The sequence below is a fragment of the Panulirus ornatus genome, chromosome 1 (genome assembly GCF_036320965.1).
Source record: "Panulirus ornatus isolate Po-2019 chromosome 1, ASM3632096v1, whole genome shotgun sequence".
NCBI lineage: Eukaryota > Metazoa > Arthropoda > Malacostraca > Decapoda > Palinuridae > Panulirus > Panulirus ornatus.
This window is the reverse complement of record NC_092224.1, coordinates 75,019,630-75,034,212: the sequence shown is the minus strand read 5'-3', so window position 1 is coordinate 75,034,212 and position 14,583 is coordinate 75,019,630. Positions and strand designations below refer to the sequence as shown.

Genomic DNA, 14,583 nt, shown 5'->3' with positions numbered 1-14,583 from the left:
CTCATGTCGGCACAGTCTGACACGTCTCCATAGAGAGAGAAAAAATGTGACATGATTAATAATGTGCAGACAGGGCAACCAAACTGCTACTAAGACTTGAAAAAAGTGACATGATTAATACTGTGCACACAGGGAAACCAAACTGCTACTAAGACTTATTGAACTAAGAGAGGTGGAGTTAAGACTCCATTGGTACACATGTGTTTCTGGTTTATGGTGTTCAAGTCTAGCAACCTGTCTGTCCACATAAAATCTTATGGCTGCATGGTCCCAAACCCGAACACCACAAACCGGAAACAATTTTGAGAGAGCAGAAGAGGTTGTGTTGAAATGGTTTGGACACATGGAGAAATGAGCAACAAAAGATTGACAAAGAGGATATATGTTTCAGTGGTAGAGGAAACAAAGAGAAGCAGGAGGCCAAACTGGAGATGGAAGGACGGAGTGAAAAAGATTTTGAGCAATTGGGGCCTGAATATACAGGAGGGTGAAAGGAGTGCAAGGAATAGATTGATTTGGAACAATGTGGTATACCAGGGTCGATGTGCTATCAATGGACTGAACCAGAGTATGTGAAGCATCTTAGGTAAGCCATGGAAAGGTCTGTGGGGCCTGGATATGGAAAGGTCAACTGTGGTTTTCATGCATTACACATGACAGCTAGAGACTGAGTGTAAATGAATGTGGCCTTTTTGTATTTTCCTGGCACTACCTCACTGAAGAGGGGGGATGCTATTTACTGTGTGGCGGGGAAGCAACAGGAATGGAAGAACGCATCAAGTATGAATATGTGCAAGTATGAATATATGTACGAGTGTGTGTATAAGTATGTATAAACTGATATATATATATATATATATATATATATATATATATATATATATATATATATATATATATATATATATATATATATATTATTATCATTATTATTATTATTATTATTACTATTATTATTATTTTGCTTTGTCGGTCTCCCGCGTTTGCAAGGTAGCGCAAGGAAACAGACGAAAGAAATGGCCCAACCCACCCCCATACACAATGTATATACATACACGTCCACACACGCAAATATACATACCTATTCATCTCAATGTACACATATATATACACACACAGACACATACATATATACCCATGCACACAATTCACACTGTCTGCCTTTATTCATTCCCATCGCCACCTCGCCACACATGGAATACCATACCCCTGCCCCCTCATGTGTGTGAGGTAGCACTAGGAAAAGACAACAAAGGCCCCATTCGTTCACACTCAGTCTCTGGCTGTCACGCAATAATGCCCGAAACCACAGCTCCCTTTCCACATCCAGGCCCCACACAACTTTCCATGGTTTACCCCATACGCTTCACATGCCCTGATTCAATCCACTGACAGCACGTCAACCCCGGTATACCACATCGATCCAATTCACTCTATTCCTTGCCCTCCTTTCACCCTCCTGCATGTTCAGGCCCCGATCACACAAAATCTTTTTCACTCCATCTTTCCACCTCCAATTTGGTCTCCCACTTCTCCTCGTTCCCTCCACCTCCGACACATATATCCTCTTGGTCAATCTTTCCTCACTCATTCTCTCCATGTGCCCAAACCATTTCAAAACACCCTCTTCTGCTCTCTCAGCCATGCTCTTTTTATTTCCACACATCTCTCTTACCCTTACATTACTTACTTGATCAAACCACCTCACACCACACATTGTCCTCAAACATCTCATTTCCAGCACATCCACCCTCCTGTGCACAACTCTATCCATAGCCCACGCCTCGCAACCATACAACATTGTTGGAACCACTATTCCTTCAAACATACCCATTTTTGCTTCCTGAGATAATGTTCTCGACTTCCACACATTCTTCAAGGCTCCCAGGATTTTCGCCCCCTCCCCCACCCTATGATTCACTTCCACTTCCATGGTTCCATCCGCTGCCAGATCCACTCCCAGATATCTAAAACACTTTACTTCCTCCAGTTTTTCTCCATTCAAACTTACCTCCCAATTGACTTGACCCTCAACCCTACTGTACCTAATAACCTTGCTCTTATTCACATTTACTCTTAACTTTCTTCTTTCACACACTTTACCAAACTCAGTCACCAGCTTCTGCAGTTTCTCACATGAATCAGCCACCAGTGCTGTATCATCAGCAAACAACAATTGACTCACTTCCTAAGCTCTCTCATCCACAACAGACTTCATTTTTGCCCCTTTTTCCAAAACTCTTGCATTCACCTCCCTAACAATCCCATCCATAAACAAATTAAACAACCATGGAGACATCACACACCCCTGCCGCAAACCTACATTTAATGAGAACCAATCACTTTCCTCTCTTCCTACACGTACACATGCCTTACATCCTCAATAAAAACTTTTCACTGCTTCTAACAACTTGCCACCCACACCATATATTTTTAATACCTTCCACAGAGCATCTCTATCAACTCTATCATATGCCTTCTCCAGATCCATAAATGCTACATACAAATCCATTTGCTTTTCTAAGTATTTCTCACATACATTCTTCAAAGCAAACACCTGATCCACACATCCTCTACCACTTCTGAAACCACACTGCTCTTCCCCAATCTGATGCTCTGTACATGCCTTCACCCTCTCAATCAATACCCTTATGAGATTTATAGGTATGTGTATTTGCGTTTGTGGACGTGTATGTATATACATGTGTATGTGGGTGGGTTGGGCCATTCTTTCGTCTGTTTCTGTGCGCTACCTCGCTAATGTGGGAGATAGCGACAAAGCAAAATAATTAGATAATAAAAATATATATATATATATATATATATATATATATATATATATATATATATATATATATATATATATATATATATATATATATATATATTTTTTTTTTTTTTTGCTTTGTCGCTGTCTCCCGCGTTTGCAAGGTAGCGCAAGGAAACAGACGAAAGAAATGGCCCAACCCACACCCATACACATGTATATACATACGTCCACACACGCAAATATACATACCTACACAGCTTTCCATGGTTTACCCCAGACGCTTCACATGCCCCAATTCAATCCACTGACAGCACGTCAACCCCGGTATACCACATCGATCCAATTCACTCTATTCCTTGCCCTCCTTTCACCCTCCTGCACGTTCAGGCCGAGATCACACAAAATCTTTTTCACTCCATCTTTCCACCTCCAATTTGGTCTCCCACTTCTCCTCGTTCCCTCCACCTGCGACACATATATCCTCTTGGTCAATCTTTCCTCACTCATTCTCTCCATGTGCCCAAACCATTTCAAAACACCCTCTTCTGTTCTCTCAACCACACTCTTTTTATTTCCACACATCTCTCTTACCCTTACGTTACTTACTCGATCAAACCACCTCACACCACACACTGTCCTCAAACATCTCATTTCCAGCACATCCATCCTCCTGCGCACAACTCTATTAATATATATATATACATATATATATATATATATGTGTGTATTAGATATATATATATATATATATATATATATATATATATATATTTTTTTTTTTTTTTTTTTTTTGCGCTGTCTCCCGCGTTTGCGAGGTAGTGCAAGGAAACAGACGAAAGAAATGGCCCAACCCACCCCCATACACATGCCTTGATTCAATCCACTGACAGCACGTCAACCCCGGTATACCACATCGCTCCAATTCACTCTATTCCTTGCCCTCCTTTCACCCTCCTGCATGTTCAGGCCCCGATCACACAAAATCTTTTTCACTCCATCTTTCCACCTCCAATTTGGTCTCCCTCTTCTCCTCGTTCCCTCCACCTCCATCACATATATCCTCTTGGTCAATCTTTCCTCACTCATTCTCTCCATGTGACCAAACCATTTCAAAACACCCTCTTCTGCTCTCTCAACCACGCTCTTTTTATTTCCACACATCTCTCTTACCCTTACGTTACTTACTCGATCAAACCACCTCACACCACACATTGTCCTCAAACATCTCATTTCCAGCACATCCATCCTCCTGCGCACAACTCTATCCATAGTCCACGCCTCGCAACCATACAACATTGTTGGAACCACTATTCCTTCAAACATACCCATTTTTGCTTTCCTGAGATAATGTTCTCGACTTCCACACATTCTTCAAGGCTCCCAGAATTTTCACCCCCTCCCCCACCCTATGATCCACTTCCGCTTCCATGGTTCCATCCGCTGCCAGATCCACTCCCAGATATCTAAAACACTTCACTTCCTCCAGTTTTTCTCCATTCAAACTCACCTCCCAATTGAATTGACCCTCAACCCTACTGTACCTAATAACCTTGCTCTTATTCACATTTACTCTTAACTTTCTTCTTCACACACTTTACCAAACTCAGTCACCAGCTTCTGCAGTTTCTCACATGAATCAGCCACCAGCGCTGTATCATCAGCGAACAACAACTGACTCACTTCCCAAGCTCTCTCATCCACAACAGACTTCATACTTGCCCCTCTTTCCAAAACTCTTGCATTCACCTCCCTGACAACCCCATCCATAAACAAATTAAACAACCATGGAGACATCACACATCCCTGCCGCAAACCTACATTCACTGAGAACCAATCACTTTCCTCTCTTCCTACACGTACACATGCCTTACATCCTCGATAAAAACTTTTCACTGCTTCTAACAACTTGCCTCCCACACCATATATTTTTAATACCTTCCACAGAGCATCTCTATCAACTCTATCATATGCCTTCTCCAGATCCATAAATGCTACATACAAATCCATTTGCTTTTCTAAGTATTTCTCACATACATTCTTCAAAGCAAACACCTGATCCACACATCCTCTACCACTTCTGAAACCACACTGCTCTTCCCCAATCTGATGCTCTGTACATGCCTTCACCCTCTCAATCAATACCCTTATGAGATTTATAGGTATGTGTATTTGCGTTTGTGGACGTGTATGTATATACATGTGTATGTGGGTGGGTTGGGCCATTCTTTCGTCTGTTTCTGTGCGCTACCTCGCTAATGTGGGAGATAGCGACAAAGCAAAATAATTAGATAATAAAAATATATATATATATATATATATATATATATATATATATATATATATATATATATATATATATATATATATATATATATATTTTTTTTTTTTTTTGCTTTGTCGCTGTCTCCCGCATTTGCGAGGTAGCGCAAGGAAACAGACGAAAGAAATGGCCCAACCCACACCCATACACATGTATATACATACGTCCACACACGCAAATATACATACCTACACAGCTTTCCATGGTTTACCCCAGACGCTTCACATGCCCTGATTCAATCCACTGACAGCACGTCAACCCCGGTATACCACATCGATCCAATTCACTCTATTCCTTGCCCTCCTTTCACCCTCCTGCACGTTTAGGCCGAGATCACACAAAATCTTTTTCACTCCATCTTTCCACCTCCAATTTGGTCTCCCACTTCTCCTCGTTCCCTCCACCTGCGACACATATATCCTCTTGGTCAATCTTTCCTCACTCATTCTCTCCATGTGCCCAAACCATTTCAAAACACCCTCTTCTGTTCTCTCAACCACACTCTTTTTATTTCCACACATCTCTCTTACCCTTACGTTACTTACTCGATCAAACCACCTCACACCACACACTGTCCTCAAACATCTCATTTCCAGCACATCCATCCTCCTGCGCACAACTCTATTAATATATATATACATATATATATATATATATGTGTGTATTAGATATATATATATATATATATATATATATATATATAAATATATATATATATATATATATATATATATATATATATATATATTATATATATATATATATATATATATATATGTTTTTTTTTTTGTTTTTTTTTTTTGCGCTGTCTCCCGCGTTTGCGAGGTAGTGCAAGGAAACAGACGAAAGAAATGGCCCAACCCACCCCCATACACATGCCTTGATTCAATCCACTGACAGCACGTCAACCCCGGTATACCACATCGCTCCAATTCACTCTATTCCTTGCCCTCCTTTCACCCTCCTGCATGTTCAGGCCCCGATCACACAAAATCTTTTTCACTCCATCTTTCCACCTCCAATTTGGTCTCCCTCTTCTCCTCGTTCCCTCCACCTCCATCACATATATCCTCTTGGTCAATCTTTCCTCACTCATTCTCTCCATGTGACCAAACCATTTCAAAACACCCTCTTCTGCTCTCTCAACCACGCTCTTTTTATTTCCACACATCTCTCTTACCCTTACGTTACTTACTCGATCAAACCACCTCACACCACACATTGTCCTCAAACATCTCATTTCCAGCACATCCATCCTCCTGCGCACAACTCTATCCATAGTCCACGCCTCGCAACCATACAACATTGTTGGAACCACTATTCCTTCAAACATACCCATTTTTGCTTTCCGAGATAATGTTCTCGACTTCCACACATTCTTCAAGGCTCCCAGAATTTTCAGCCCCCTCCCCCACCCTATGATCCACTTCCGCTTCCATGGTTCCATCCGCTGCCAGATCCACTCCCAGATATCTAAAACACTTCACTTCCTCCAGTTTTTCTCCATTCAAACTCACCTCCCAATTGAATTGACCCTCAACCCTACTGTACCTAATAACCTTGCTCTTATTCACATTTACTCTTAACTTTCTTCTTCCACACACTTTACCAAACTCAGTCACCAGCTTCTGCAGTTTCTCACATGAATCAGCCACCAGCGCTGTATCATCAGCGAACAACAACTGACTCACTTCCCAAGCTCTCTCATCCACAACAGACTTCATACTTGCCCCTCTTTCCAAAACTCTTGCATTCACCTCCCTGACAACCCCATCCATAAACAAATTAAACAACCATGGAGACATCACACACCCCTGCCGCAAACCTACATTCACTGAGAACCAATCACTTTCCTCTCTTCCTACACGTACACATGCCTTACATCCTCGATAAAAACTTTTCACTGCTTCTAACAACTTGCCTCCCACACCATATATTTTTAATACCTTCCACAGAGCATCTCTATCAACTCTATCATATGCCTTCTCCAGATCCATAAATGCTACATACAAATCCATTTGCTTTTCTAAGTATTTCTCACATACATTCTTCAAAGCAAACACCTGATCCACACATCCTCTACCACTTCTGAAACCACACTGCTCTTCCCCAATCTGATGCTCTGTACATGCCTTCACCCTCTCAATCAATACCCTCCCATATAATTTGCCAGGATTACTCAACAAACTTATACCTCTGTAATTTGAGCACTCACTCTTATCCCCTTTGCCTTTGTACAATGGCACTATGCACGCATTCCGCCAATCCTCAGGCACCTCACCATGAGTCATACACACATTAAATAACCTTACCAACCAGTCAACAATACAGTCACCCCCTTTTTTAATAAATTCCACTGCAATACCATCCAAACCTGCTGCCTTGCCGGCTTTCATCTTCCGCAAAGCTTTTACTACCTCTTCTCTGTTTACCAACTCATTTTCCCTAACCCTCGCACTTTGCACACCACCTCGACCAAAACACCCTATATCTGTCACTCTATCATCAAACACATTCAACAAACCTTCAAAATACTCACTCCATCTCCTTCTCACATCACCACTACTTGTTATCACCTCCCCATTTGCGCCCTTCACTGAAGTTCCCATTTGCTCCCTTGTCTTACGCACTTTATTTACCTCCTTCCAGAACATCTTTTTATTCTCCCTAAAATTTAATGATACTCTCTCACCCCAACTCTCATTTGCCCTTTTTTTCACCTCTTGCACCTTTCTCTTGACCTCCTGTCTCTTTCTTTTATACGTCTCCCACTCAATTTCATTTTTTCCCTGCAAAAATCGTCCAAATGCCTCTCTCTTCTCTTTCACTAATACTCTTACTTCTCCATCCCACCACTCACTACCCTTTCTAATCAACCCACCTCCAACTCTTCTCATGCCACAAGCATCTTTTGCGCAATCCATCACTGATTCCCTAAATACATCCCATTCCTCCCCCACTCCCCTTACTTCCATTGTTCTCACCTTTTTCCATTCTGTACTCAGTCTCTCCTGGTACTTCCTCACACAAGTCTCCTTCCCAAGCTCACTTACTCTCACCACCCTCTTCACCCCAACATTCACTCTTCTTTTCTGAAAACCCATACAAATCTTCACCTTAGCCTCCACAAGATAATGATCAGTTGCACCTCTCAGCACATTAACATCCAAAAGTCTCTCTTTCGCATGCCTGTCAATTAACACGTAATCCAATAACGCTCTCTGGCCATCTCTCCTACTTACATAAGTATACTTATGTATATCTCGCTTTTTAAACCAGGTATTCCCAATCATCAGTCCTTTTTCAGTACATAAATCTACAAGCTCTTCACCATTTCCATTTACAACACTGAACACCCCATGTATACCAATTATTCCCTCAACTGCCACATTACTCACCTTTGCATTCAAATCACCCAACACTATAACCCAGTCTCGTGCATCAAAACCACTAACACACTCATTCAGCTGCTCCCAAAACACTTGCCTCTCATGATCTTTCTTCTCATGCCCAGGTGCATATGCACCAATAATCACCCATCTCTCTCCATCAACTTTCAGTTTTACCCATATTAATCGAGAATTTACTTTCTTACATTCTATCACATACTTCCACAACTCCTGTTTCAGGAGTACTGCTACTCCTTCCCTTGCTCTTGTCCTCTCACTAACACCTGACTTTACTCCCAAGACATTCCCAAACCACTCTTCCCCTTTACCCTTGAGCTTCGTTTCACTCAGAGCCAAAACATCCAGGTTCCTTTCCTCAAACATACTACCTATCTCTCCTTTTTTCACATCTTGGTTACATCCACACACATTTAGGCACCCCAATCTGAGCCTTCGAGGAGGATGAGCACGCCCCGCGTGACTCCTTCTTCTGTTTCCCATTTTAGAAAGTTAAAAAAAATACAAGGAGGGGAGGATTTCTGGCCCCCCGCTCCCGTCCCCTCTAGTCGCTTTCTACGACACGCGAGGAATGCGTGGGAAGTATTCTTTCACCCCTATCCCCAGGGATAATATACATATATATATACACACATACACACACATACACACACACATGCACATATACACACACACACATACATATATATACATGTGAAAAATGTAAGAAACAATTTAGAAAACTGAAACTTCTAGCTTGAAATGAAATGAAAAAATGAATGTCACATAATGGTTCAACCTCTGGCTATGGAAAGGAAATGTTTAATTTATTTACACAAACGTCAATAGTAGTTCTCATTAATTTAACCACTGTATCAATAAGCTTCAATGTCTCAGCTACATTTTTTCCATTTCACTATTTTCTTGTCAAAGCACCATGTATGAAAACTATCACTCCAGTAACACAACTATAAACATTTACTTCCCCTTTAAAAAAAGTTCTGGGGAAGTCTGTCTCGATACACTGCGGGACACTCTACCACCTGGCGAGGTTTGTGTTGCAATGGTTCTTGATTCACAAACGTAGTAGCATCACTGGTGGGCCAAGGTAGTTCCGTTGGCGAAGAGGAGCTCATGAAACATGTCAGAAAGCATGCTACTGCAGGCAGGAGTGAATGCTGATGCAAACTGGTATCGCTCTGAATGATGTGATGGGGACGAGATGATCCTCTGACTCACGTCAGTTCCCGCGATAGCGAGGTAGCGTTAAGAACAGAGGACTGGGCATTTGAGGGAATATTCTCACCTGGCCCTCTTCTCTGTTCCTTCTTTTGCAAAATTAAACAAAAAAAAAAGAGAGGGGAGGATTTCCAGCCCCCCGCTCCCTTCCCTTTTAGTCACCTTCTATGACACGCAGGGAATACGTGGGAAGTATTTTTTATATTATTTTATTCATTTTATATAGTCACCCCCTTTTTTAATAAATTCCACTGCAATACCATCCAAACCTACTGCTTTGCCGGCTTTTCATCTTCCGCAAAGCTTTTAGTACCTCTTCTCTGTTTACCAAATCATTTTCCCTAACCCTCTCACTTTGCACACTACCTCGACCAAAAAACCCTATATCTGCCACCCCCTTTTTTAATAAATTCCACTGCAATACCATCCAAACCTACTGCTTTGCCGGCTTTCATCTTCCGCAAAGCTTTTAGTACCTATTCTCTGTTTACCAAATCATTTTCCCTAACCCTCTCACCTTGCACACTACCTCGACCAAAAAACCCTATATCTGCCACTCTATCATCAAACACATTCAACAAACCTTCAAAATACTTACTCCATCTCCTTCTCACATCACCACTACTTGTTATCACCTCCCCATTAGCCCCCTTCACTGAAGTTCCCATTTGCTCCCTTGTCTTACGCACTTTATTTACCTCCTTCCAAAACATCTTTTTATTCTCCCTAAAATTTAATGATACTCTCTCACCCCAACTCTCATTTGCCCTCTTTTTCACCTCTTGCACCTTTCTCTCGACCTCCTGCCTCTTTCTTTTATACATCTCCCACTCATTTGCATTTTTTCCTTGCAAAAATTGTCCAAATGCCTCTCTCTTCTCTTTCACTAATAATCTTACTTCTTCATACCACCACTCACTACCCTTTCTAATCAACCCACCTCCCACGCTTCTCATGCCACAAGCATCTTTTGCGCAAGCCATCACTGCTTCCCTAAATACATCCCATTCCTCCCCCACTCCCCTTCCCTCCTTTGTTCTCACCTTTTTCCATTCTGTACTCAGTCTCTCCTGGTACTTCCTCACACAAGTCTCCTTATCAAGCTCACTTACTTTCACCACCCTCTTCACCCTAACATTCTCTCTTCTTTTCTGAAAACCCATACAAATCTTCACCTTCGCCTCCACAAGATAATGATCAGACATCCCTCCAGTTGCACCTCTCAGCACATTAACATCCAAAAGTCTCTCTTTCGCGTGCCTGTCAATTAACACGTAATCCAATAACGCTCTCTCCTACTTACATACGTATACTTATGTATATCTCACTTTTTAAACCAGGTATTCCCAATCACCAGTCCTCGTATAGATATATATATATATATATATATATATATATATATATATATATATATATATATATATATATATATACATGGAAATGTATTGGTATGTGTATGTGTGTGTGTGGACATGTATGTATATACTTTTGTATGTGGGTGGGTTGGTCCATTCTTTCGTCAGTTTCCTTGCACTACCTCACTAACATAGGAGACTGTAACAAAGTATAATAAATAAATAAATAAATATGTCCTTTGAATGTGGTTCTTGTAATACATTCAAAATGTCTGATGGCACAAGGTAAAGGATAACAATGACAGAGTGAAAAAATAAAAGTGAACTAAATACAGAGTAAAATTATTTCACAAAGACAAAAAACTACAATCAGAGAGCTGAGTACAGTTGCTAGTACCAACACAGAAAAATTGAACAGATCATTTGCACCTAACTTCTTTCATAAAAGTTATTTTACTTGTTTCTTAAAAAATATCTACAGGTTGATTTTCTTGCATAGTCTATGCATTTGGTTTTTCCCAAAAATTTCCCTCTGCCTGAAAGCCATGCCCATTACATGAATAATCTAATCATGAGCAAGTTAAAGTTATCACATAGGCAATTTATTAGTTTATAGACAAGGCTGCGTTAGGCTTGCTTTGGTTATATATCTTATGCATTCTGTGTTTCTACCTGAAAATGTCCCTCGCATCAAAGGCCCTCTCCAGTATGTGAAGGAATGAATCATGTGTGAGTTAAAGTTATCACTTGACTAAGTACTATAATGAGTTAAAGTTATCACATGGCTAAGTACTATAACAAGTCATGAACATGAGTTTAACTCTAATGGAATCATCATTTGGTATAAATTCATATGTGTGCATTTTTATCATAAGCACTATCATTTCTTATCTAATAAACAAGGATCTAATAGCGTGGAGAACTACAAAGAAGTGACATTAAATAATGGTTATGATATAGTGTGAATTAAAATATCAAAAAAATAACCTTACATTTTCAAAGTGCTAAAGATAAAATTTACAGTCTTACATTGGCTAGTGTCCTTCATATCAAATGAGAAACATTTTTTTTAAGGGTATCAAGTGGACAGGTCTTCCTCCTGTATGCATTTTTTTTTGTTGGATTTTGACAAAAGTGAAACCAATCAATTTCTTACACTTTGAACAACAGATGTTGTGGCTTTACCACACAATACACCTCCACCTCAAAACCCAGCCCGATCTCTGTGGACAACATTGAAGGAATTGGAGGATTAAAAGATGTATTCCTACATCCTAGGTCAAGTCTACAAAATGTAAAGATTCTAATGGTACCATTTTCGTAAAAAAAAAAATATTGAAAAGAAAACGTAATTCCGTTGTCTGACAAAATACCTATAAATCAATGACGTGAAAGGAATCTAATGTCATTACTAGTCTAGTTCCATAAAACGAGTGGCGCCCTACATGAAGTTCTTCCAATCTTTTCAATAAATACTGTTAGTCCAATTAATCAATACATAAATATCATAAAACATCATTGAAAAAACTGCCGAAATACGCCTACGACTCATACAGGTTAAATATGTAAGCGCCTGTTATATATATGCAGTGCGTCCAACATCTTTCTACTCACCTGATTTTGGAGGATATCTGTATGCATGGTTTACTCCAATATCAACCTCTTCCACACCAGCATTCTGCCTGCTGGTTATAGAACCCATGTTGCAAATGGCTTAAGTGTCAAGCATCAACCCTATCTGTCACTTCCCCGTTGTTGTGGTTGGCCTTAATCTACAACCAAAATATATAATAATAAAGGTAAGAAACTACATTCGCCTTTATATTTTTGTGATAAGTTATATAAATAGCTACCAGATTTTGAGTGAGTTTATCTTTAGTGACATCTATTGATGATAATTAGTACTAAATTCAGACCGTTTTGCTTATCGATTTTAGAGAAAACGAATGGATAGAGGGATAAAGGTAGACTAAAGGAAATGGAAATTTATTGCGAGATTGAGAAACCAGGGGGGATGACTCCAGTTTGGTCACCACTTCTTTTTCTATGTTCATCACTGAACTTCAGAAATAAGATTGATGATATTAGATTTGAAGGCTAGAGATGACTGCGTTTCAAGAGCATGCCAAGAGGAATTCTACATGAACGTCTGAAGCAGTGCAAAATTAGACATATCATATGAAATCACAGATCAATATTCTGCGGACTAGATAGAACTGGAGGTAAAATATGATTTCTCTCCACGCTTCTGATCGGTAAAGGAAGTATGGGATCCGCTTTCACATGTGGGTTAGCATTGTTCACACAACTCCCTGACCGCCACGACCACTCCCAGAATACACTGCATATCCCTTTTACATCGTTGAACCTTCTTACCATAAATGAATTATTTCTGCCCCGTTGTAGTCTTTTCATTACAACTTCTGTCGTTTTCACGGTGAACACGCTCACCCTCTTGCAGTTTCTCAAAACGCCAACTGAGGTCCTCTTTGCAGAACTTTTAAACTGACTTTTCTAGAGAGGTGAGAGACTGAAATATTTAGGAGCTACCTCGGGAAAGGTGATATGGAAGGAAGTAAGATAAGGGAGAGACCACTACAGTCCAGAGGAGTAATTGGGTCCGTTAACAAAGTAATTAAGGGTAGAGATAAAAGTACTGAAGGGAGTATGGGATTAAGGGACAGTTTAGTTCTCCATATCCTGGACTATGCAGCTGAAACATGGACATGGAATGAGTCAAAGAGGTCAAGAATCCAGGCTATGGAAATGAGCTGTTGGAGAGGGGCGTGTGGTCTGACGAATTGTGGACTAGAATGATGGGTGAAAAACAATACTTTAAGAAAGTTTGGACACGGGAAGAATACAAGATGTCAAGATTACCAGGAGAATGAATGACTATCATTAAAAGGGTTAGTGTGAGAGGAAGACAACAGAAGACAACCTGTGACTTGGGGAAATAGTATGGAAGAATATTGGAGGGAGAGAAATGGTGGAAGAATGTGTGGAATGGTGTATGCAAGGTAGCCATTTAAGGACAGGGATAAGCGGAAGCTTTATTGCTGTGGCCATTCCCTTAATGGGAGTTGGAGGGAACATGCGTCAAAGATATGAATAAAGCAAATGATATTGACTAGTATGACTGTTCAGGCTAACATACCTTCTTGACGGATTATATATATATATATATATATATATATATATATATATATATATATATATATATATATATATATATATATATATATATATATTCTTTTTTTTCTTTATTTTTTTTATTTTGCTTTGTCGCTGTCTCCCGCGTTAGCGAGGTAGGGCAAGGAAACAGACGAAAGAATGGCCCAACCCACCCACATACACATGTATATACATACACGTCCACACACGTAAATATACATACCTATACATCTCAACGTATACATATATATACACACACAGACATATACATATATGCACATGTACATAATTCATAGTCTGCCTTTATTCATTTCCATCGCCACCTCGCCACACATGAAA

At 40.1% G+C, this 14,583-nt stretch overlaps 1 protein-coding gene across 7 annotated transcripts in view; it reads right to left on the bottom strand.

Moving 5' to 3' along the window:
* The window catches only part of Mrgn1 (Mahogunin ring finger 1), a 168,853-nt gene extending 155,999 nt beyond the window's left edge, over positions 1-12,854 (bottom strand). For 6 of the 7 annotated variants that reach the window (XR_011713022.1, XR_011713021.1, XM_071663882.1 and 3 more), the window contains exon 1: positions 12,685-12,838. Coding sequence is in view for 5 of the 7 variants with exons in the window: in XM_071663882.1 (XP_071519983.1) it covers positions 12,685-12,772 (88 nt within the window). In the remaining 2 variants the exon portion in view is untranslated. Of the gene's footprint in view, positions 1-12,684 lie in introns of all 7 variants that reach the window. The other variant, XM_071663851.1, reaches the window with a different exon arrangement.
* Between the last annotated feature and the right edge of the window lie 1,729 nt (positions 12,855-14,583).